General features: G+C 45.7%; 1 protein-coding gene across 3 annotated transcripts in view; it reads left to right on the forward strand.

The window, feature by feature from the left end:
* LOC106550497 (scaffold attachment factor B2) overlaps window positions 1–3,291 on the forward strand; it is a 51,571-nt gene extending 48,280 nt beyond the window's left edge. For all 3 annotated transcript variants that reach the window (XM_087703327.1, XM_087703328.1, XM_087703329.1), the window contains 2 exons: window positions 537–603; window positions 2,866–3,291. In XM_087703327.1, the coding sequence (XP_087559453.1) occupies window positions 537–603; window positions 2,866–2,992 (194 nt within the window). In that variant the 3' untranslated portion in view covers window positions 2,993–3,291. The remainder of the gene's footprint in view (window positions 1–536; window positions 604–2,865) is intronic.
* Window positions 3,292–24,205: the final 20,914 nt, after the last annotated feature.

The raw sequence follows: 24,205 nt of genomic DNA on the forward strand, positions 1-24,205 counted from the left end.
ACCGGCTGGTTTCCGGGTTTCTGCAGCACGTGCGCAGGGGATGGGGTGCACGCGGGGCGAGGCACATGTGGGGGGGGGCGAGGCACATGTGCGGGGATGTTCTCATTGCATCTTGGGGGTTCGTGCATGCGTTCTGGGCCTGGAAAGCCTCCTGCACCAATCTGGAAGCCAAAATGGGGCGCCATGTGCGAACCCCCCATGCCCCATTTTTGGCACTAACCTGGAAACCAAAATGGGGTGGGGGAGGGCCACGCACGACCCCCACGTGCCCCGTTTTGGAGCTGGAAGGGCTCCTGCACCAACCTAAAATCCAAAAAGGGCTGCAGGAGCCCCCCCCCCCCCCCCCGTGTTCCTGTTTTGGTCCTGGAAAGTGGATGAGGGGGACGGGGCGCATGCTTAGGGGATGTGTGTGCATGCGCACACGGGGGCTCATGCGCGGGGGCACTTGCATTGCGTTTCGGGGCTTGCCCACAAGTGCTTTGGCCACTTGGCACTAAAAGAGTTAGCCATCACTACCCTTTTCCCTGCTCTGTTAGGTGGAGAGAGGACTGTTCCTAGCCAAGGCGGGCCCGGCCATGTAATGAACAGAGGAGAAATGCCAGGGTGAGTATCCATAAAATATTGCTTTATTTCTATTCCCGTCTCCTTGCTTTTATCTCACATCCTTTCCCCAAGAAAGCTCATTTCTGCCTGAAGCCAGAAAAAGGTCATTCCCCCCCCCCCCACATTCAGAAGTACAACCAAGATGCAGACCACCCCCCACCCCTCATATGTTTTGGGCCAAAGTACCATCCCTCTTACGGGGGTGCTGTAGCTAATCCTCGACGTGCCATTCCCTTACTGACTTTCTGAAGTTACAACCCCACTGAAAAAAGGGACTTACGACCACCGCTTAACGACCATGGCATCATCCCCCATGGTCCTGTGGTCAAAATTTGGAGGATTGGCAACTGGTTCATATTTATGACAAATGCAGAGTCCCGGTGTGATGTGATGTCCCCTTTTGCAACCTTCTGACAAGTCAAATCAATGGGGAAGCCGGTTTCACTTAATAACTGCCTTACTAACTTAACAACTGCAGGGATTCCCTTAATAGCTGGGGCAAGAAGGGTCGTAAAACGAAACTCCCCTGACAATTGTCTTGCTTAGCAGTGGAAGCTTGGGGCTCAATTGTGGTCGTAGGTCGAGGATTACCCTGTAGGGGGCAAATTATGGGGGTTGCTTAGTGGTCTAGCGCTAAAGATCTTCAGGCTCCCTCTCAACCTTGCTGGGTTTCTCTGGGTGCAAACTAGTAGCTCATGAATGATGGTTTATCTGATATAGTATACCTTTCTTCATATGTTTTAGCCTCCAGTAAGGTCTCCTGCTTGAGCAGTGGGTTGGACTAGAAGACCTCCAAGGTCCCTTCCAATTCTGTTATTCCGTGATTCTGTTACTTTGTTATGATAGGGCACATCGAATATTAATATTTCCTATTTTGGGAAAGATTTTTTTCCATTCTCAAACTGCCCATCATTTTAACTCTGATGACATGTCTTCCATTTAACCTGGTACAATTTATTTTACTGCATACCAAGCAGGCTAAAAGATGTTATTTTTTTCTTTTTAAACTGGAAAGAGAAGGGCAATGGTTAACCCAGGATTTTGGAGGATGAAGATCCAGGATGAGAGAAAAGCATCTTTAAGTGGGACAGAGATACAAATTTGGCAATAACGGGTTTTTTTTTGGGGGGGGGGGGGGAAATGCAAGTTTGCTTAGGAAATACATCACTTAAAAATAATCCTGAAACGAGTTATTAAATTGTCCCATTCTCGTTGCAACTTGAAATTACTTTTTAAATGTTTTGGGGTTTTAATCTCAGCAAATGGGCCCATCTAGCTGCTTGTCTCGGGCACGAATTGGCTCCCTGATGTGCACCAAATGTTTTGAAGTTAGCTTAGGGATGTGCAGTCCGGGATGTGCAAAAATACTTCATTCCAGGGAGAGATTTCTAACATTGGGCACTGTCTAATAAAATGAAATTCAATGGTGAAAAGAGTAGTTCTACATTTAGGCAAGAAAAATGAAATGCACAGGTACAGTATAGGTGGTACCTTGCTCGATAGTAGTAACTGTGAGGGGGGTCTTGAAAGCCTAGTGGACAACCATTTAAATAGGAGCCAGCCGTGTGCAGCAGCTGCCAAAAAAGCCAACACAGTTCTAGGCTCCATAAACAGAGGGATGGAATCAAGATCACGTGAAGTGTTAATACCATTTTATAAGGCCTTGGTGAGGCCACACTTGGAATACGGCATCCAGTTTTGATCACCACCATATAGAAAAGATGTGGAGACTCCAGGAAGAGTGCAGAGAAAAGCAACAAAGATGATTAGGGGACTGGAGGCTAAAACATATGAAGAACGGTTGCAGGAACTGGGTATGTCTAATCCAATGAAGAGAAGGACTGGGGAGACATGATAGCAGCTTTCCAATATCTCAGGGGTTGCCACAAAGAAGAGGATGTCAAGCTATTCTCCAAGGCACCTGAGGGTAGAACAAGAAGCAATGGGTGGAAACTAATCAAGGAGAGAAGCAACTTAGAACTGAGGAGGAATTTCCTGACAGTTGTAACAATTAATCAGTGCAACAGATGTTGCCTCCTGAAGTTGTGAACGGCCCAACACTGGAAGTTTTTAAGAAGATGTTGGATAACCATTTGTCTGGACGGTTTCCTGCCTAAGCAGAGGGTTGGACTAGAAGACCTCCAAGGTCTCTTCCAACTCTGTTATTCTATTCTATTCTACTTCTATTCTATTCTGTTGTATTGTATGTAAAGGAACGTGAGAGATACTTCAGAACTAAAGCAGTTGTTGTTTTGTCCGCAGGCGTGGAGAATTTGCACAAGGTGGATCGCAGAACCCAGTTGCGCAAGCACCCAATATGCCAGGCGGTTTTGCGAGCCAGGAGAGAACAACCTCGCCGGGTGACCCACGTTTTACTCGCCGTTATTGAAGATTCCCCCCCCCCTCCCTTTGCCATCACAACTCTCTGGCCCCTCTGTGGAATTTTGCTCCCCTGGTTATGGCCTTGAACTGTTGTTGCTGAAACAGAAACTCATCACAGTAACTTGCAGATGATGTGAACTTAACCGTGGTTTTTTTTCCCCTCCTGTGTGTGTGTGTGTATGTGTGTGTGTGTGTGTGTGTGTTTCCTCCCCTTCCCGGCTCTGGGTATGTTCTTACCGGGACACCATTCAGTTGTTTCGCAGGAAACATTCCATTTTCCACAAACAATAAATCTTACTGTGTTGAGCTGATGGGGAAATCTTTGGGGCCCGATCGGGGGGGGGGAGCCAATAAACTTGAATAAACTTATCCGTGTTTTCTGCGAAAACGAAGTTTTCCGCGAAGGATGGGTGGAATACAGGTAGTCCTTGACTTACAACCACCATTGAGCCCGAGAATTTCTTCCGCTACGGAAGTTATTGTGAGTTTTGCGGTTCCACCACAAAACCGCGTTCGACTAAAGGGCGCTCGACGAAATCGCGTAGCTGACGTCATCACAGCGCGACAACAGTGCGGAGAAAAAAGCATGCTGTAAACGCTAAACCTAAAATTAACCCCTAAACCTAACCCCCCTAAACCTAACCCTAAACCTAACCCTTAACCTAACCCTAAACCTAACCCTTACCTTAACTTGAATCGGCTTGCTTTCAAAGCGCTATTTAAAGCGCCCTTCTTTCTCCGCGCTCGCTGTTGTCGCCCTGTTGATGACATCAGCCACGCGGTTTAATCGGGCGCGCTTTAGTCGAGCGCGGTTTTGTCGTGCCACGCAGTTTTGCCACATCCTTTTCACATGCTATACAATTGAATCGGAAACCCAATATTGCATTAATATTGGACTATGCCGTAGAATTCAATATAGTTCCTGTCCTGGGATAGAAGCTGTTTTTCAGCCTACTTGTGCTTTTTTTTTTTTTATTGTCCTGTACCGGCTGCCGGATGGTAATAGTTCAAAAAAAAAAAGGGGGGGGGTGCCCAGCATGAGATGGATCTTTAAGAATGTTTTGAACTTTCTTAAGGCAGTGGGAGCTATAAAGCTCTTCCAAGGAGGGGAGAGGGCATTTGGGCAATGACGTTGACCCTCTGGAGCAGTGATCATTTGGGCAATGACGTTGACCCTCTGGAGCAGTGATCATTTGGGCAATGACGTTGACCCTCTGGAGCAGTGATCATTTGGGCAATGACGTTGACCCTCTGGAGCAGTGATCATTTGGGCAATGACGTTGACCCTCTGGAGCAGTGATCATTTGGGCAATGACGTTGACCCTCTGGAGCAGTGATCATTTGGGCAATGACGTTGACCCTCTGGAGCAGTGATCATTTGGGCAATGACGTTGACCCTCTGGAGCAGTGATCATTTGGGCAATGACGTTGACCCTCTGGAGCAGTGTTTCTCAACCTTGGCGACTTTAAGTCCTGTGGACTTCAACTCCCAGAATCTCCCAGCCAGCATAGCTGGCTGAGGGATTCTGGGAGTTGAAGTCCACCGGACTTAAAGTCGCCAAGGTTGAGAAACACTGCTCTGGAGTGATGTCCTATCTGCCCCTGTGAAATTGGCAAACCGCACACAGGTGCGGTTAAAATACTCTCTGTGGTTCAGCATTAGAAGGACACCAGCAGTTTTTTATATTCAGTTGTTTCCTGAGAAGTCTCGTGTCGTATAATCTTTGCTGGGCCCTTTTGACCAGTGCTACAATGTGAGTTGCCCCAGCGCCCTCGGGTGCTTCAGAGAATAGCTTGACTTCCTCTTCTTTGTGGCAAACCCTGAGATATCGGAGTTGCCCCTCTTTTACGACCTTTCTTGCCACATTTGTTAAGGGAATCCGTGCCGTTGTTAAGATGACTCACGGTTGTTCAGGCGTCCCCATTGACTTTCTTTGTTAGAAGGTCGCAAAAGCCAAGCCTCTTGACTGTTGAGCATGTGACGGTGGGGATGCTGCAATGGCTGTAAGTGTATAAATAATGGTCTTAAAAGTCGCTTTTCTCAGTGTTTTCGTAACTTCGAATGGTTGCAAGTTGAGGACTATCTGCATTCAGTTTGGCCAGCATTCAATCTTGCCTTGGCGTGCTGGACGAGCTGCTGAGGTGTTCGTGAACGGGCACGGTACCCAGAGGGAAAAAAAGATAAAAAATTTATAGTTTGAAAGGAAATGGGGGCGGGGAAGCAGAGGGCAAGATTGATTTGGGGGCGGGTAGTGTTTCTTAACTCAGCAATTTTAAGATGGCTGGACTTCAACTCCCAGAATTCCATAGCCAGCTTGCTTCAAGATAGGTGGACTTCAGTTGCCAGAATTCCCCAGCCAACATGCTTTAACATGCATGGACTTCAACTCCCAGAATCCTCCTACCAGCATGTTTCAAGATGGGTGGATATAAACTCCCAGAATTCCTCTAACTCACATGCTTTAAGATGGGTGGACTTCAACTCCCAGAATTCTCCAGCCAGCTTCCTTTAAGACAGGTAGACTTTTAACTCCCATGCTGGGAACTAAAGTCCACCCATCTTAAAGTGGTCAGGTTTGAAAATCAGTAGACTCTCATGCCTTTTTAGGTTCTGCTTCAGGGCTGGGTTCCTGCCAGTTCTAACCTCTTCTATAGAAGAGGTTTCACAAATCTACAGTGCCGTTTAGAACCGGTTCCACTCCCTCCCCTGGCCCATCCTCACATCATCAAGATGAAGAGCGAGAGGAGGAATTCTGGGAGTTGAAGTCCACAAGTCTTAAAGCTCTCAAGTTTGAACACCCCTGGGGGTTTTTTTCCTAAAGGGTTAGGGGTACAAGGGTCTTATAACTTGACAGCTTTAAGACTTGGAAGCTTCAAATGCCAGAGTTCCTGAGCCAACATTTTGGTTGCTAAGCAAGAGCGTTGTTAAGTGAGTTTCACTACATTTTACAAGTTGGCCACGCTCACCCAGCCACATGGCTGGCAAGCCACTCCCACCTGGTCACATGGCTGGCAAGCCACTCCCACAAAGCAGGCCACACCTACTAGAAGAGGTTCCAAAAAAAAATTGAAATCCACCACTGTTCTGCTCCCTTCCTATCCCTCCATCGTGGATGTTTCACGCACATCCTTCCACCTGGGTCCGAGATCCACCAAAAGTTGGTTTCTCTTACAAATTCGCCGCTTGCAAATCCGGCTCTTAGATCCAGCTGATAGCCTCCTCCAGATATTGGACATTTCCAAGCAATGCAGGAAAGAATCAAGATACCTTCAAGATTTCCTATCTTGGGGGGCTTTATTAGCATTCTTCCAAAAAGCAGAACGAGAAGCCTGGCCTGCTACAAAAAGAGAACCCTTTGCTTCCAGTGATGTCCTCATTTGAAGGATCCCTCTGAAGTCCTCACAGGCCATGTTGGAAAGAAAACAGAGCAGCTGAAACAGACGGAGGAGGAGGAGGGGGTCACCTGCAGAAAAAGAATAAAGCGTTTATAGAAACTTGACTGGGTGGCAAGGAAGCACCTCACCGATTTGAATGGGTGCCTGTTTACAATTGTAGATGGTTGGAACTTCAGAGATCATCTAGTCCAGTGTTTTTCAACCACTGTGCCGTGGCACACTAGTGTGCCGTGACATAGTGTAAGGTGTGCCGTGGGAAAAAACTTGATATATAGTCAATATAGGCACAGAGTTAATTTTTTTAAACATTTTCTAATGGTGGTGTGCCTTGTGATTTTTTTCATGAAAAAAGTGTGCCTTTGCACAAAAAAGGTTGAAAAACACTGATCTAGTCCAACCCTCGTTTGATTCTCGGCCTATAGAACCAGAAAGAGTAGACTTGATCCAGGGCCCATTTATTAAGCTGAGAAATTAACCATGTCAGTTTACAGCTTTTGCCCCCTGGAACACCAGCTGGGGCTGACATTTTGACTTTTTTGACCTCCCCCTGGACATCAAATCCAAGATATCTTCCCTCAGGCCCTGGTTTAGAGCAGTGGCTCCCGACCCTTTTGGACGCCAGGGACCGGTTCCATGGAGAGAGATTTTTCCGTGGAGTGGAGGAGGCTGTTGTGGCCCGCCAGTGGAATTAGCAGCATATTCGTACAATGAGGAGGTTGGGGAGGAAGATGGGCCAGTCCTGGAGTCTGGGGAAGCCTCTGATGAGAGCTCTGTTTGGGGGTGGGTGGGCAGAGCCGTCTGGCAGTTATCAGTTGCCTTCAAAGTCAGACATCAGTGAGGCAGACGAACAGCTGGAGTCTGTTCCCAGTGTCCGCATGCACAGAGTGGCCAGATGAAGGGAGCAGCTAAAGAACAGGATTCAACTTGGGAGTCAGGCCATAGGTGGACGGTGAATGGCCCCTCCCAGAGGAAATAAAAGAGGAGCGAAAGGGGAGTGGAGTTTGCAGGAGGGACAATGAGTTCATTCCTGCATTCTTGCCAAGTATTGTGGGCGTCTGAAAGATATCGGCCTGGCCACTCTCCAAGTCTGATCAAGGTTGGTAATTGTAAACTATCTTGAAAGACTCTGGGAGAGGAAAGACTTGGCTGGAGAGGAATTCACTGTCAATTAAATTTATTGGGACGAGGACTCGGCGTCATGCTGCTGGGGAATCCTCAGTCAGAACAGAGGCGTGGTTTCACATGCTGCCTGCATCCCACAGATGGGGCTTCGCTTGTTTACGTGGCCTCATTTCTGGCATGCTGCGGGCCCATGGACTGGACTTTGGAGACCCCTGGTTTAGAGTATTTATCCACATCCTATCTGCTTTATTGTCAATTTTAATGATATTTTTTTATCCTGATGAATGGGTAGCATTTTCGTAAAAATGCATTATACAGCTGCATTTATGGTGTTCGGCACCCAAATCATTATAGAGTTAGTCAGCCTTACAAATTTCTTAAGCAAGTAGAAATGTAAGAACTTAAAGCTAGGAAGGGACCCCTGAGAGCATCAAGACCAACCCCTTGCTCTGCTAAGGGGTTCGTTTGGGAACTCCCAATAGTGGCCCAACCACAGTTTGAATGCAACCAGTGTAAGAAAGTCAGCATCTCTCTGGGGCTTTGCATTGTACGACAGCTCTTTGTGAGAGGTTTTTTTTTCCTAATGACCCTCCTGGTAGCTTAAATCCCTTACAGGTAGTCCTCAACTTACAACAGTTCCATTTAGTAACTGTTCGACGTTACAGTGGCACTGGAAAAAGTGTCTTACGACTGTTTTCCACACACGGCTGTTGCAGCATCCCTGTGGTGACATTATCAAAATTCAGGAACCCCCCTCCCCCATTCCCCCGGCGGTTCATATTTATGACGGTCGCAGTGTCCCCGTGTCACGTGGTCCTTTTTTTTTGCGACTTCCTGATAAGGAAAGTCAATGGGGGAGCCAGATTCACTTAACTGGATTACTAACTTAACAACTGCAGTGATTGACGTAACAATGGCGGCCAGAAAAGTTGCAAAATGGGGTAAAATTTGCTTAACTGCCCTCCCCCTTAGCGACATAAATGGCCCCAATTGCAGTCGTAAGTCGAGGACTACCTGTAATGCTTGGCCTTCCCTCTTTGAGATTATTTTTCTCAAGATTAAACCTTCCCCATTTTCTCATCCCATCCCTTAATTTCCTGATTGTCCTCTCCCGTCTTTTAACGCTCCCGTTTTCCAAACCCTTCAAATCTGATGCCGAGCCCTGGATACAGAGGAGGTCTAAGCAACTCAGGAATAAAATACAAGCAATTACTTAATACAATACAATAGCAGAGTTGGAAGGGACCTTGGAGGTCTTCTAGTCCAACCCCCTGCCTAGGCAGGAAACCCTATACCCTTTCAGACAAATGGCTATCCAACATCTTCTTAAAGACTTCCAGTGTTGGGGCATTCACAACTTCTGGAGGCAACCTCTGTTCCACTGATTAATTCTTCTCACTGTCAGGAAATTCCTCCTCAGTTCTTAGTTGCTTCTCTCCTTGATTAGTTTCCACCCATTGCTTCTTGTTCTGCCCTCAGGTGAAGGGTACTTGTGGGGTTGCCACAAAGAAGTGGGGGTCAAGGCACCTGAGAGAAGGAGGAGAAGCAATGGGTGGAAACTAATCAAGGAGAGAAGCAACTTAGAACTAAGGAGGAATTTCCTGACAGTGGGAACAATTAACCTGTGGAACAACTTGCCTCCAGAAGTTGTGAATGCCCCAACACTGGAAGTCTTTAAGAAGATGTTGGATAGCCATTTGTCTGGAACGGTATAGGGTTTCCTGCCTGGGCAGTGGGTTGGACTAGAAGACCTCCAAGGTCCCTTCCAACTCTGCTATTGTATTTGTATCTGCACGACCTCAAAAAACATGCCTAAGAAGGACAGCATAGAGGCGGGTCGGGTAGGTGGGCTCACCCGTGATTTCCACTACCAGTGCGGTTGAACAGGTCCGAACCAGTTGAATACCACTTCTCAACCAGAACCACAATTTCCATGGCTAGGAAGCTAGTTGTTACGTTGTTAACCAGTTTGTCAAACTGATTAAGCGAATCACTGCAGTTGTTAAGTGAATATATAGGGCAGTGATGGAGAACCTTTTTTGCTTTGGGTGCCAAAAGAAGACACTCCCATAATTTAATCCCCCCCCCCCCTGTGCCGTGCCCCCATGCAATGCGTCCGTGACCTCTGCTGTTCTGTTTTTTTAAAAAAATATTAGTGTGGAACAAGCTACCATACATAATGAAATAAGAGAATATGCAGCAGTTAAAATATGAGCCTTGGCTGACCAAAATTAAGACTAAACCTTCCTGATGGTTGAGTTTGGGAATTTTTGCATCAGAATAGACCTGCCTGCCTGCCATTAAACAATGCTTTTCTCCTTCTGAAACACACAATGGATCTACTTTCAGTTGCGAAGTGCAATAAACCTGAGATGGGATGACCTCATCTCTCCTTTTCCACGGCTCCTATTGGTCGGCGTCTCACCCCCCTGCGATTCTTTAACCAGCCACCAGATGGCAGTAGGGATTAACCAATGGAGCCTCTTGCTAATTTTTTTTTTTTGGCCCCCAAATCAACTTTAATTTTTTCTTTTCTTGTTCTTTTTGGAATGTATAGAATAATTTAATTCTCTCCACCTCCAGTGAATTTGCAAGCTAAGCTACTTCAGGGGGCCTTGGCGAGATGGGAATGCCTAGAAGTCTAATAATGAATAAATGAAATGAAATGTATGATCAAAAATGTCCCCATTCAAAAATGCTTTTTATTTTTTAAAGGATGATGAATGTCCAAGTATCACCTAAATTCCACAAATTCCTTTTTTCTGGTCACAGAAGAAATAAAAAAAAAATGTTTTTTTCCCCTCTTAATCTTTTTCTTTGTTATATTAAACATTTACATTCTGTTGGCTCCTTTTAGAGGTTTTGAGGCCCTCCATGCAGCATCTCACCCTCTCAAGAACCCTGCAAGGTGGGACACTATCTTGTTTCCCCTATGTATAGGTTCCTGCTTCAACTGTCAGAATAGCGGAGAAAAATCCATTCAATAATTCTTGGTACCATTTTCCTCATAATCCAGCTCTGCTTCTCTATGGTGATGTTTCTAGTTTGAATGAGTAGTGGGTTTAGTTGATTTAAACCAGTGTTTCTCAACTTTGGCCACTTTAAGAAGTGTGGACTTTAACTCCCAGAATTCCCTAGCCCAGCATAGCCGACTGGCGAATTCTGGAAGCTGAAATTCACACCTGGGGAATTCTGGGAGCTGAAGTCCACACCTGGGAAATTCTGGGAAGTGAAGTCCACACCTCAACATAGCTGACTGGGGAATTCTTGGAGCTGAAATCCACATCTCAGCATAGCTGACTGGGGAATTCTGGGAGCTGAAGGCCACACCTGGAGAATTCTGGGAAGTGAAGTCCACACTTCAACTTAGCTGACTGGGGAATTCTGGGAGCTGAAATCCACACCTGGGGAATTCTGGGAAGTGAAGTCCACACCTCAACATAGCTGACTGGGGAATTCTGGAAGCTGAAATCCACATCTCAGCATAGCTGACTGGGGAATTCTGGAAGCTGAAATCCACATCTCAGCATAGCTGACTGGGGAATTCTGGGAGCTGAAGGCCACATCTGGGGAATTCTGGGAAGTGAAGTCCACACTTCAACTTAGCTGACTGGGGAATTCTGGGAGCTGAAATCCACACCTGGGGAATTCTGGGAAGTGAAGTCCACCCCTCAACATAGCTGACTGGGGAATTCTGAGGGCTGAAGTCCACACTTCAGCATAGCTGACTTGGGAATTCTGGAAGCTGAAATCCACATCTCTGGAGAATTCTGGGAGCTGAAGTCCACACCTGGGGAATTCTGGGAAGTGAAGTCCACACCTCAACATAGCTGACTGAGGAATTCTGGGAAGTGAAGTCCACATCTCAGCATAGCTAACTGGGGAATTGTGGGAGCTGAAGTCCATACATACCTCTTAAAAGTTGCCAAGATTGAAAATTCCAAAATGGTGCAAATCTACATCTAAAGCCCCCCCCCCCCAAAGCTCTTTCAGCAATTCTCCAATCCAGAAAATAACACACACACACACAGGCTGGTTCACACAACATTTTGTCAACAATCTGATAAAAGCAACATTCAACTCCCATAATTCCCCAGCTAGCATTTGTAGACTTCAATCCCCATAATTCCCCAGCTAGCATTTGTGGACTCCAACTCCCATAATTCCCCACTCAGCAGGTCAAAGGTTGAATAACAATTGCCTACATAATTAGTGGAAAAGAAAAGAAGTCATAATTGGGCATTTGCAAGCTGGCTGGGAAATTCTGATAATGTTTTTATTGAAGTTTTAAAATGCAGGGATCATAAATGAATACAAACAAAGAAAAAATATAAAAAGAGGGGAAAGTGGAAAAGAAGAGGAAAAAAATGGGTGACGGAAATTGAAAAATATATTCAATAACAAAAGAATTAAAAATGAAATTCCCTTGTTTATGTTTATGTTTATACCTATACCTGCTATCTTGTAATGTTTGACAAACAAACAAACAAAATAAATAAATACTTCCTCCTTTAGCAAGACAAATATAAATATTTTCAATATCTCAACATCATGTATAATATTTCAACCAAAATCTCTTTATTTCATATCTCATTTTTATCTATTGGCAAATAATAAAGCTTCAATTTTCAATCTTAATCAGCAAAAATCCATTAATTGCTATCAGTAATAATCATATCTCTCTCTCTCTCTCTCTCTCTCTCTCCTCCCTCCCTCCCTCCCTCCCTCCATCTGAATATTTCTGATAGTTCTTAATGAACTTTTGCTGATTAAGATTGAAAGCTGAAGCTTTATTATATATACTTGGAACAAGCAAATCAATTTCATATTTCTTTCCTTTACACAATGCCTTCTCAATTTCTCTAAAAATGCACAGAAAAAAAATTATCTTCCACAAAGTATAACTTCTCCAAAAATCTTATTTCCAGCCAATCTGACCTCTTAGTCCCTTTGAAAACCTTCCAAAATCAACATTCTAATCATCCTTAATTCCAAGTAGGAAAAGTCTAAGTTTTAAACTTGCATAAATCTTATTTTGCTGCGGGTTGAAGGAAAATCACCCAGAGTAATAAAATTTGTCCTTCTGGAGGTTCTTAATGTCTTAAAACCACAATTTACAAGGTATTTCAAGTAAAAGTGATTAAGTGGGGGGAAGGGGGAATTCAGTGTCCTTTTGAAATGCTCTGAACCATCTTGAGCAAAACTCTCTCTCCCTCCCAGAGCTCTAAACAAAAATCCCTGTTTTAGAATCTGGATACAGGAAACATCTGTAAGGAGCACTCTGGGCCATCTCAAGTCCTCACCTTTATCCAGAGAGGAATCCAGGGAGCCAATTCCTTCCCACTGTGATTGTTGGCTCCGCTAAAAGCAAAACTGTCTTAGTCCACCATGGCTTTCCTGGAAGTGCTGACTGGGGAATTCTGGGAACTGAAGTCCACACATCTTAAAGTTGCCAAAGTTGAGAAACACTGATGTGGAGAAACTAAAGAAAAACAAAACCATCTCTGGAATACGGACTCCCTTGATTGCGTATACAGCTAGTTCTCGACGTACGACCACAATGGAGCCCAAAATTTCCATTGCTAAGCGAGAGAGTTGTTAAATGAGTTTGGCCTCATTTGATGCCCTTTCTTGCCATAGTTGCTAAGCAAATCACAATGGTTGTTAGGTGAATCTGGCTTCCCCATTGATTTTGCTTGTCAGAGGGTTGCAAAGATAACTCCGGGACACTGCAACGGTCATAAATATTAGTTCTTTTTTTTTTTTTTTTTGATTGATCATGTGACCATGGGGATATTGCAATGGTCGTAAGTGTGAAAACCAGTCATGTCCCTTTTTTTTCAGCCCCCTTGTACCTTCAAACGGTCTCTAAATGAACTGTTGTAAGTCAAGGAGTAGCTGTAACTTGTTTTAAAGTACAGTTTTGTATTGATGAGTGGCTTTTTTAAAAATAAGAGTAGAAGGGTGTTTCATTCTGTTTGTTCTGACCGAGGCTTCCCAAGAACATGAAGCCAACTCCTTGTCCCGACAAAAGCCCCTTTTATTCATTGACTGTGAATTCTGCTCCTTCACATCCAGCAAAGTCTTTCAAGGGAGGATTTACGGTCACAGACCTTATCTGGCTTGGAGAGCTGCCAGGCCGAGATCTGCAGAACTTGGCAAGGATTTTCGGAGAGTCATGAACCAATTAAGCGAACTAATTGTCTCTCCTGCAAACTTCACTCCCCTGTCGCTCCCATTTAATTCCCTCTGGGAGGGGCCATTCATTGTCCACCTGTGGCCTTCCTCCCAAGTCGACCCCTGTTCTTTAGCTGCTCCCTTCGTCTGGCAACACTGGGAACAGGCTTCAGCTGTTCTTCTGCCCCACTGATGCCTGACTCCGAAGGCAGCTGATAACTGTCAGACGGCCCTGGCCCCCTCTCTGCCTCCGACACAGAGCCCTCATCAGAGCCTTCCCCAGACTCCAGGACTGGCCCATCTTCCTCCCCAACCTCCTCACTCTCCGAATCTGCTGCCAGCTCCACTGGCATCTGGTGGGTCACAACACCGTTATTCGGTTCTTTTCAAGCTCCCCCCACCCCTTTTTAACACGGCCATGTGCGAAAGGCTGTTGCAAGACATTCTAAATCTGCAAATAGGCCAAGCTTTGGCATAAACGTGCTTAGCATAACATGCTAACATGGAAAGGAACAGAGCGAAGAAATTTATAGGGACTCCTGTTTGGCTTCCCATCAATACATATTTCTGAGTAAGCCTGCAGAGAAGGGGTTTTTTTGGGGGGGGGCTGTCTCTTTGCTTGTTTATCTCCCCTATTTTCTAAACAACCTTTCAGATCCGCTGTCTTGCCAGAGCCGCTGACGATAGTCGCAGCAAACACACAAACAGCGTGTTTAAACCTTTCTTTGTTGCCATCAAATATTGCTTGCAGACAGTTGAAAAGAAGCCAGCGATGGGGAAATGCCACTAAAATGCAAAGAACAGCCTGAGCACGGCTGAAGCGCCAGGGAAGCGAAGAGAGGCGGCTGCGTTAAGCAGAAAAAGACTTTGTCTCTTTCTCAATCTCCCTCTCACTCACTTTCTCTGTCTATCTCTGTCTCTGTCTCACTCTCTCTGTCTCTCTCACTCTTTCTCTCTGTCTCTCTCACTCACTCTCACTATCTCTCTTTCTGTCTTTCTCTCACTCTCTGTCTCTGTTTTTCTCTCTCTCTCTCTGTCTCTCACTCTCACTCACTTTGTCTCTCTCTCTCTGTCTCTCTCTCTCTCACTCACTTTCTCTCTCTTTCTGTCTCTCTCTCTCTCTCTCTCTGTTTCTCTCTCTCTCTGTGTGTCTCTCACTCTCACTCACTTTCTCTTTCTGTCTCTCACTCTCTCTGTCTCTGTCTGTCTGTCTGTCTCTCTTTCACTCTTTCTCTCTGTCTCTCTCTCTTACTCACTTTCTCTTCTGTCTCTCTCTTACTCTCTCACTCTCTCTGTCTCTCTTTCTCTCTCTGTGTCTCTCACTCTCACTCACTTTCTCTTTCTCTCTGCCTCTCACTCTCTCTGTCTCTGTCTGTATGTCTGTCTGTCTCTCTCTCACTCTTTGTCTCTCTGTCTCTCCCTCTCTCTGTCTCTGTCGCTCTCACTCTCACTCAATCTCTCTGTCTTTCCCTCTGTCTCTCTCTCACTCTGTCTGTCTATCTGTCTGTCTGTCTCTCTCACTCTCACTCACTCTCCCTGTCTCTGTCTGTCTGTCTGTCTCTGTCTCTCCCTTTGTCTTTGTCTCCCTCTCTGTCTCTCCCTCTCTCTGTCTCTGTCGCTCTCACTCTCACTCAATCTCTCTGTCTTTCCCTCTGTCTCTCTCTCTCACTCTGTCTGTCTATCTGTCTGTCTGTCTCTCTCACTCTCACTCACTCTCCCTGTCTGTCACACTTATGATGGTTGCTGCATCCCTGTGGTCATGTGATCAAAATTTGGACGCTTGACAACTGCCTCGTATTTATGACGGTTGCAGTGTCCCGGTGATCATCTTTTGTGAACCTGTGAAGAGCAAAGTCAACGGGGAAACCCTATTCCCTCAACCACCGTGTGACTAACTTAACAACCGCAGGGATTCACTTAACAACCGCAGCAAGAAAGTTCGTAACGTGAGTCCAAACTCCCTTAACAACGGTCTCGCTTAGCCTCGGAAATTTTGGGCTGAGTTTGTGGTCGTAAGCCGAGGACTGGCCCACATTGAAGATATGTTTCCTGTAGTTCCTCATGGCTACCGTAGCAACTACTACCCTGGTTGTTGTGGAACCACGCTTCCGCCCTCTTCCTCTCCCCTAGGAGTAAATCTGGAATATTTTCCTGCCGAGCAGATGCTTCCTCCCCCAGCCCTGCTTTCCCCAATTACTGCACTTCCGAAGGTTTGACCCAACGTTCATTATTTTTAGTTTTCGATACCGAAGGGATTTGAAACCAAAAATCTCACTTGAAGGTCTGCCAAGCTTCTCTGGCTGAGCAAAGCATATTTTTACATGCTACGGTGCACCTTGGCTGCCGCCTCTTGCAAGATTTCGCTCTCTTGTAGTTGCAGGCGGAATCGTAGACCCCTATAGAGCTGGAAGGGGCTCCGAGGATCATCTAGACCGACCCCCACCCTCCCCTCAAGTGCAGAAAAGGCAGAAAGTCCCTAGAGTTCCCCCGTTGGAATTGAATCACGGAATGCGGGAAAGACAGATCGTTCTCAGGCGGGTGGTAAGGATAAAGTTTCCCCTCGCACATATGTGCTAGTCGTTCCCGACTCTAGGGGGCGGTGCTCATCTCCGTTTCAAAGCCGAAGAGCCAGCGATGTCCGAAGACCAGTGGTGGGTTTCAAAAAAATTTCGAACCTACTCTGTGGGTGTGGCCTCCTTTGTGGGAGTGGCTTGCCGGCCATGTGACCTGGTGGGAGTGGCTTGCTGGCCATGTGTTTTCTCTCTCTCTCTCTCTCTCTCTCTCTCTCTCTCTCCTTTTCCTTCCTTTTGTCTCTCTGTCCCTTTTTCCTTTTTTTTCTTTCATCTCTCTGTTTTTCTTTCTCTTTCTTTCTTTCTTTCTTTCTTTCTTTCTTTCTTTCTTTCTTTCTTTCTTTCTTCCTTTCTTTCTCTTTCTCTCTCTGTGTGAGTCTGTGTGTGTGTGTGTGTGTGTTTCAGTGATGGGTTTCAAAAATTTTTTGGAACCTCTTCTGTAGGTGTGGCCTGCTTTCTGGGTCCACTGGTGGAACCTCTTCTAACCGGTTCAGTAGATTTGACGAACCGGTTCTACCGAACTGGTGCGAACTGGTAGGAACCCACCTCTGCCGAAGATGTCTCCGTGGTCATGTGGCCGGCATGACTCAACGCCGAAGGCGCCCGGAACGCTATTAGGCCTTTCTATTTCGTTTTCAGTTCACTCTCTTCTATTCTGCCTTGGCCACAGAGTGACTCCGGGCGGGTTACAATATTAAAAAGGTAAAACTATACAATGCTAGTGGTGATTGGCTCAAAGTCACCCAGCTGGCTTTAATGGCTCAGGCAGGACTAGAATTCACTGTCTCCCAGGTTCTCGTTCGGCGTCTTAACCAGTGGTGGGTTCCTACCGGTTCGGCCCGATTCGGCCAAACCGCTAGTGGTATGGGGGCCTGGGTCACTAGAATCGGAAGCGACCTGGGCCTGCCACGCCCCCGAACCGGTTCCCTGGTCTTCACCATCCTGCCTCTCTTGCTGTCACCGCCATGTTTCTGCGCATGTGCAGAAGAGTTTTTAGTCAACTGCGCATACGAAAGTGCAAAACCCGTTCTCTGCAAACCGGTAGTAAACCAGTTAGGAACCCACCACTAGTCTTAACCACTAGACCAAACTTTGCAGGTGAGAAAAATAACTTCATATCCTAATTTCTAGCCTCTTTTTCTTTTGGAAAATTAAAATACAGTACAGTTTTAAACTGCTCTTTTCCCTTCTGGTTTTGCTGGCAAGATCCCAAGTTAGGCATTGTCCACATCTTTTGATGATATGATTTTTTTTTTTTTTTTTTGCTGGACAATGAGGGGTTGTAAAAATTCACAGTCTGTGTTCCCCGGAGGTGCATGAATATGTTTTTAAAGCAATATGGGGAGTCAATTTTTGTCTTACGCCTGAGCTGCCCTTGGCTTCATTCTCAATCTCCCAGCTGCTGTTGCCTTGGCGTAGAGAAAGTTTTATTGGAAGGAATTGTGAAAAATCAGCATGCAAACCCCAGATAATGCAGCCCTAGTTTCATTAGCTAAGACTTTACAAGATATTAAAAGTGATACTAAAAGCTGGAAGGAGAGGAAAACATTTGGTTTTTAAGGCAGAATTCCCTGCTTTGATCACTTCACTGAAAACTATGTCTGTCCGTCCGTCCGTCCGTCCGTCCGTCCATCCATCCATCCATCCATCCATCCATCCATCCATCCATCCATCCATCCATCCATCCATCTATCTATCTATCTATCTCTATCCATCCATCCATCCATCTATTATCTATGTATCTATCTATCTATCCATCCATCCATCCATCCATCCATCCATCCCTCCCTCCCTCCCTCCATCCATCCATCCATCCATCCATCTATCTATCTATCTATCTATCTATCTCTATCCATCCATCCATCCATCCATCCATCTATTATCTATGTATCTATCCATCCATCCATCCATCCATCCATCCATCCATCCATCTATCTCTATCTCTATATCTATCTATCTATCTATCTATCTATCTATCTATCTATCTATCTATCTATCTATCTATCTATCTATCTCTATCTATCCATCCATCCATCCATCCATCCATCCATCCATCCATTATCTATGTATTATCTATCCATCCATCCACCCATCCATCTATCCATCCATCCATCCATCTTCATCTATTATATATCCATCCACCCACCCATCCATCTATCTATCCATCCATCTATTTATCTATCTATATATCCCTCCATCTATTATTTATGTATCTATCTATCTATCTATCTATCTATCTATCTATCTATCTATCTATCTATCTATCTATCTATCCATCCATCCATCCACCCATCCATCTATCCATCCATCCACCCATCATATTATCTCTCTCTCTCTCTATCCATTCATTCATTCATTATCTATGTATCTATCTATCCCCTCCATCCACTCATCCATCTATCCATCCATCCATTCATCTATTATATATCCACCCACTCAGCCACCCACCGATCCATCCATCCATCCATCCATTATTATCTATCTTTTTATTTATCTCATACTTCCATCTACTATTTAGCTCTATCCTTCCTTCCTTCCATCCATCCATCCATCCATCCATCCATCCATCCATCCATCCATCCATCCATCCATCCATCCATTCCATCCTCTCTCTCTCTCTCCCTCTCTCTCTCTCCCTCTCTCTCTCTCCATCTATTATCTCCCTCCCTCTCTCTGTTCTCCCAACTTCCCATGGTCACTTGATCAAAATTCACACACTTCGAAACTGACTCATATTTATGACGGCTGCAGCGTCCTGGGTCACGTAATTCCCTTTTGCGACCTTCTGGCCAGCAAAGTCAATGGGGAAGCCAGATTCACTTCACAAAAGTTACACCAATTTAACCAAGTGCAGTGATTCACTTAACCACCGCGGCGAGGAAGATCGTAAAATAGGGCAAAATTCACTTACCAACTGCCTCGCTTAGCAACAGAAAATCTGGGCTCAATTGTGGTCGTAAGTCGAGGACCACCTGTCTTTCCTTCTCGGATTCCTCAACGGGTTGAACAATGGCAGAGTTTCTGATGTAAAAAACCGCCCTAAGTCATTTCCCCACCACCACCAGTGCCGTCGTAAATTTGAACTGTCATTAAATGAACTATTGTAAGTCAAGGACAAACTGTATGTAGACATCTCTCCCTCTGATTTTTCTGTTTTTTTCCTGCTGAACACGAATGTTTCAAGGCTGTAGTACTCCATTGTATCGTTTTTATCGGCTGTCACGGATGCCGGATTTCTTTGGCCTACTTAATGCTGGGGTGTGTGTGTGTGTGTAAGACTAAATGACCTCTAAAATCCCACCCAATGTTGAAAAGCTTATGGTTTTAAGCTCTGTCCGGCATCTGAGTCTTAAAAATTGCAGTTTGGGGGTCATCGTGAGCATAAGAAAGGGCTTAATCTCTCAGAGGCAGGTTCTCTCCTCGCTGCCCTCCTTTCTAACAACAACAGATCCCTCTGATTAACCTGCATGAACCAGATGGTTCATCCTCCATCTTTTCTTTCGATCCAAAAAAAAAAGAGGGAATTTCTGGGAATCAAAGGATGGCAGTTGACAAATGCCGCAATGAAAACCTTTGCCTTTTTTTTTTCAGCAGAGAAATCCTCCCGGTTCGGCCCGGTTCAACCGAATTGGTAGGGACGATTGTCTCCCCCACAAGCCACACCCACAGAACTGGTAGAGGGGAAAAAATTAGTTTTCACCCCTGCCTTTTCTTCATATGTTCTTCATACCGTTCTTTATACGTTTTTGTCTCCAGGCCTTTGAGCATCTTAGCTGCTCTTCTCTGAACTGTTTCCAAAGTCTCAACATCTTTTATTTTTTCAACGCGCTGACCAAAACTGGATGTTGCATTCTAGGTGTGGTCTTATAAAGGTTTTATAAAGTGGGGAAAGGCGGGGCTCGAGGAATCAAACGTTGGAATTAAGATTGCGGGGAGAAATATCAAGAGCCTCAGATACGGAGATGATACCACTCTGATGGCAGAAAGTGAAGAGGAACTAAAGGGTCTCTTGATGTGGATGAAGAAGAAGAGTGCAAAAGTTGGCTTGAAACTCAACATTAAGAAAACTAAGATCATGGCATCTGGACCTCTCAATTCCTGGCGAACAGATGGGGAAGAAATGCGTGGCACGACAAAACCGCGCTCAACTATGCCGCGCCCGATTAAACCGTGTCGCTGACGTCATCAACAGGGCGACAACAGCGAGCGCGGAGAAAGAAGGGCACTTTAAATAGCGCTTTGAAAGCAAGCCGATTCAACTTAAGGTAAGGGTTAGGTTTAGGGTTAGGTTTAGGGTTAGGTTAAGGGTTAGGGTTAGGTTTAGGGTTAGGTTAAGGGTTAGGGTTAGGTTAAGGGTTAGGATTAGGTTTAGGGTTAGGTTAAGGGTTAGGTTTAGGGTTAGGTTTAGGATTAGGTTTAGGGGGGTTAGGTTTAGGTTTAGGGGTTAATTTTAGGTTTAGTGTTTACAGCGTGCTTCTGTCTCCACGCTGTTGTCGCCCTGTTGATGACGTCAGCTACGTGGTTTCGTCGAGCGCGGTTTAGTCGAACGCGGTTTTGTGGTGGAACCAAAGAAATGGAGGTAGTGACAGATTTTATTTTCCTGGGCTCCAAGATCACCACAGATGGGGACTGCCGGCAAGACATTAAAAGAGGCTTGCTCCTGGGGAGGAAAGCTTTTGGCAAATCTAGACAACATCCTAAAAAGCAGAGATATCATCCCCTTGCCAACCAAAGTGCATCTAGTCAAGGCTGTGGTTTCCCCAGTTGCAATGGACGGCTGTGAAGGTTGGACCATAAGGAAGGCTGAGCGCCAAAGAATTGAAGCCTTTGAACTCTGGTGCTGGAGAAGAAGACTCCTGCACTGAGTCCCTTGGACTGCAAGGCCATCCAACCGGTCAGCCCTAGAGGAGATCAACCCTGACGGCTCTTTAGAAAAAGATTGGAAACCAATTGATTTGGAAACAAATCAAGGAGAAAAGCAACTTAGAAATAAGGGGGCATTTCCTGACAAAACAATTAACCATGGAACGACTTGCCTGCAGAACTTGTGAGTGCTTCATCACCAGATGGAATAAAATCTCCTGCTTGAGCAGAGGGTTGGACTAGATAAACCTTCCAAGGTCCCTTCCAATTCTGTTATTCTGTTAAATAACTTTTGATAATAAGGATGGGGGGAAAGGGGGGGGAGGAAAAGAAGGGTCATTTGCCCACCCCCTCCTCCCCAACAGCAGCCTGATCCTCGATTCCGCCTGCCCCAAATAAATAAAATCCACTTTGGACTGCTTTAAGATTTCCTGAGTGCGAAAAATTCCTTCTGGGGCTCTTGAGAAGCTTATGGGCTTGGATGCCGGAGAATAAACTAATCCGGAATCGTTTGACGCAGATTTCCGAATGCGGCTTGCCGAGAAAATGAATTTTGATTTCTTCTTGCCAATTTGCAACTTGTTGGCCTCGCAAGGGGGAAGATTAATCACAATTTTGCCTCCCTCCCACCTGCTCTAACCTGGTATGGCGTCTTCCAGATGTTTGGGGATTACCGGGCCCAGAACACCCACCAAGCAGGACCATGGAAGAGTTGATGCTTTCTGCCTAATCCTCATTTGCAGCTGTCTCCAGCTTTTCGGGAGGCATAACGGCCTCACACAGGGCAAAAACTACACGGCGTATCTCGCTTTGCAAATTGCCGGTTCCACCCGCTTTGCGGGAGGAATTCCTTTTTTTCTCCTGCTTATTTTCAGCCTGCGGATGCAGCCACCTTTTGAAATATATGGGAAGTTAAATGCATCAAGTAAAGAACAGTGACGGCAAACCTTTTCGGCACCAAGTTCCCAAACTGGAACACGTGTGCATATCTGCGTGCCAGACAGGGAGATGCAGTCAGGGGAGGCAGGAGAGGCAGAGCCTCACCACTGTCATCATGGAAAGAGAAAAAAAAATGTAAAAGGAAAAAGGCAAGAGCTGAGGTCAGGCTGAGCTAGTTGCTGCCAGAGTCCGTGGCACGACAAAGCCGCGCTCGACTAAAGCGCGCTCGATTAAACCGCGTCGCTGACGTCATCAACAGGGCGACAACAGCGAGCGCGGAGAAAGAAGGGCGCTTTAAATAGCGCTTTGAAAGCAAGCCGATTCAAGTTAAGGTAAGGGTTAGGTTTAGGGTTAGGTTTAGGGTTAGGATTAGGTTTAGCGTTAGGTTAAGGGTTAGGTTTAGGGTTAGGGTTAGGGTTAGGGTTAGGGTTAGGGTTAGGTTAAGGGTTAGGTTTAGGGTTAGGTTAAGGGTTAGGTTTAGGGTTAGGTTTAGGGTTAGGTTAAGGGTTAGGGTTAGGGTTAGGTTTAGGGTTAGGTTAAGGGTTAGGATTAGGTTTACCGTTAGGTGAAGGGTTAGGTTTAGGGTTAGGTTTAGGGTTAGGTTAAGGGTTAGGTTTAGGGTTAGGTTTAGGGTTAGGTTAAGGGTTAGGTTTAGGGTTAGGTTAAGGGTTTGATTTAGGGTTAGGTTTAGGGTTAGGTTTAGGGGGGTTAGGTTTAGGTTTAGGGGTTAATTTTAGGTTTAGCGTTTACAGCGTGCTTTTTTCTCCGCGCTGTTGTCGCGCTGTGATGACGTCAGCTACGCGGTTTCGTCGAGCGCCCTTTAGTCGAACGCGGTTTTGTGGTGGAACCGCCAGAGTCACCATGGATGACTCTGTTTAACTGTTTAAAAAAGCCTCTAAAATAGCGCCCTCTACAGGGGGAGGCAGGAGAACGACGTGGCTCATCTAGTCTGACTTTAGGCGTTTTATGATCACTCGAGCAGAGTTAAGCAAGGGTTAAAAGCCTAAAAATTCCCGACGTAGGTGAGGCACGTCATTCTCCTGCCTCCTCCTGTAGAGGGCGCTTTTTAATAAGCTTTTTTAAACAGTTAAGCAGAGTCATCCACACGGTGACTCTGGCAGCAACTAGCTCAGCCTGACCTCAGCTCTTGCCTTTTTCCTTTTACATTTTTTTTTCTTTTCATGATGGCAGTGGTGAGGCTCTGCCTCCCCTGATTGCACGTCCCTGAAATTTCTCCTTAGTTCAAAGTTGCTTCTCTCCTTGATTAGTTTCCACCCATTGCTTCTTGTTCTACCCTCAGGTGCCTTGGAGAATAGTTTGACTCCCTCTTCTTTGTGGCAACCCCTGAGATATTGGAAGACTGCTATCATGTCTCCCCTGGTCCTTCTTTTCATTAAACTAGACACACCCAGTTCCTGCAACCGTACTTCATCATATGTTTTAGCCTCCGGCCCCCTGATCATCTTTGTTGCTCTTCTCTGCACTCTTTCTAGAGTCCCCACATCTTTTTGAATAGAATAGAATAACAGAACTGGAAGGGACCTTGTAGGCCATCTAGTCCAACCCCTCAGCCAAGCAGGAGTCCTTACAACATTTCTGACAGATGGCGGTCCAGTCGCTTCTTGAAAGCTTCCAGTGAGTGGAATGGAATGGATTGGAATGGAACCGAATAGAACAGAACATAATAGAATAGAATAGTGTTGTAATATAATTCCTTGTGTAGGTGCGGGTCACCCATGGCCCAGTTCATACCAGGGCATGCAGAGCCACGCTGAACCACACAGGAGAAAACAAACTCCTAAAACTCCATAACATCCTGATAGTTCATAACATAACATCCTGAGATGTGCCCTACCAATGACGCCCAGGATTTGACCATATATAGACAGAACTTCCCTGAGCAGTAGATTAGAAATTGTACTTTTACAGGCTGTTTTTAACCACATGCTGATTGCTCCTCCTGCCTTTGTCCTGTCTCAATAAAAGGGGCTCTCAGACCCCCAATCTGGGTCGCTCCATCCCGAGAAAGATTGTGTCCTGTCTTTTCTCCACATTGGCCTCATGGACGAACCACGGGGACGTTACAGAATAGAATAGAATAGAGAATAAAGAAGGAATGGAATGGAAAATGATCCCCTTTTTGCGACCTTCTG

Source organism: Thamnophis sirtalis, unplaced genomic scaffold, assembly GCF_051295495.1.
Source record: "Thamnophis sirtalis isolate CommonGarterSnake01/CBP01778 unplaced genomic scaffold, rThaSir2_p1.2 scaffold_1, whole genome shotgun sequence".
NCBI classification, from domain to species: Eukaryota; Metazoa; Chordata; class Lepidosauria; order Squamata; family Natricidae; genus Thamnophis; species Thamnophis sirtalis.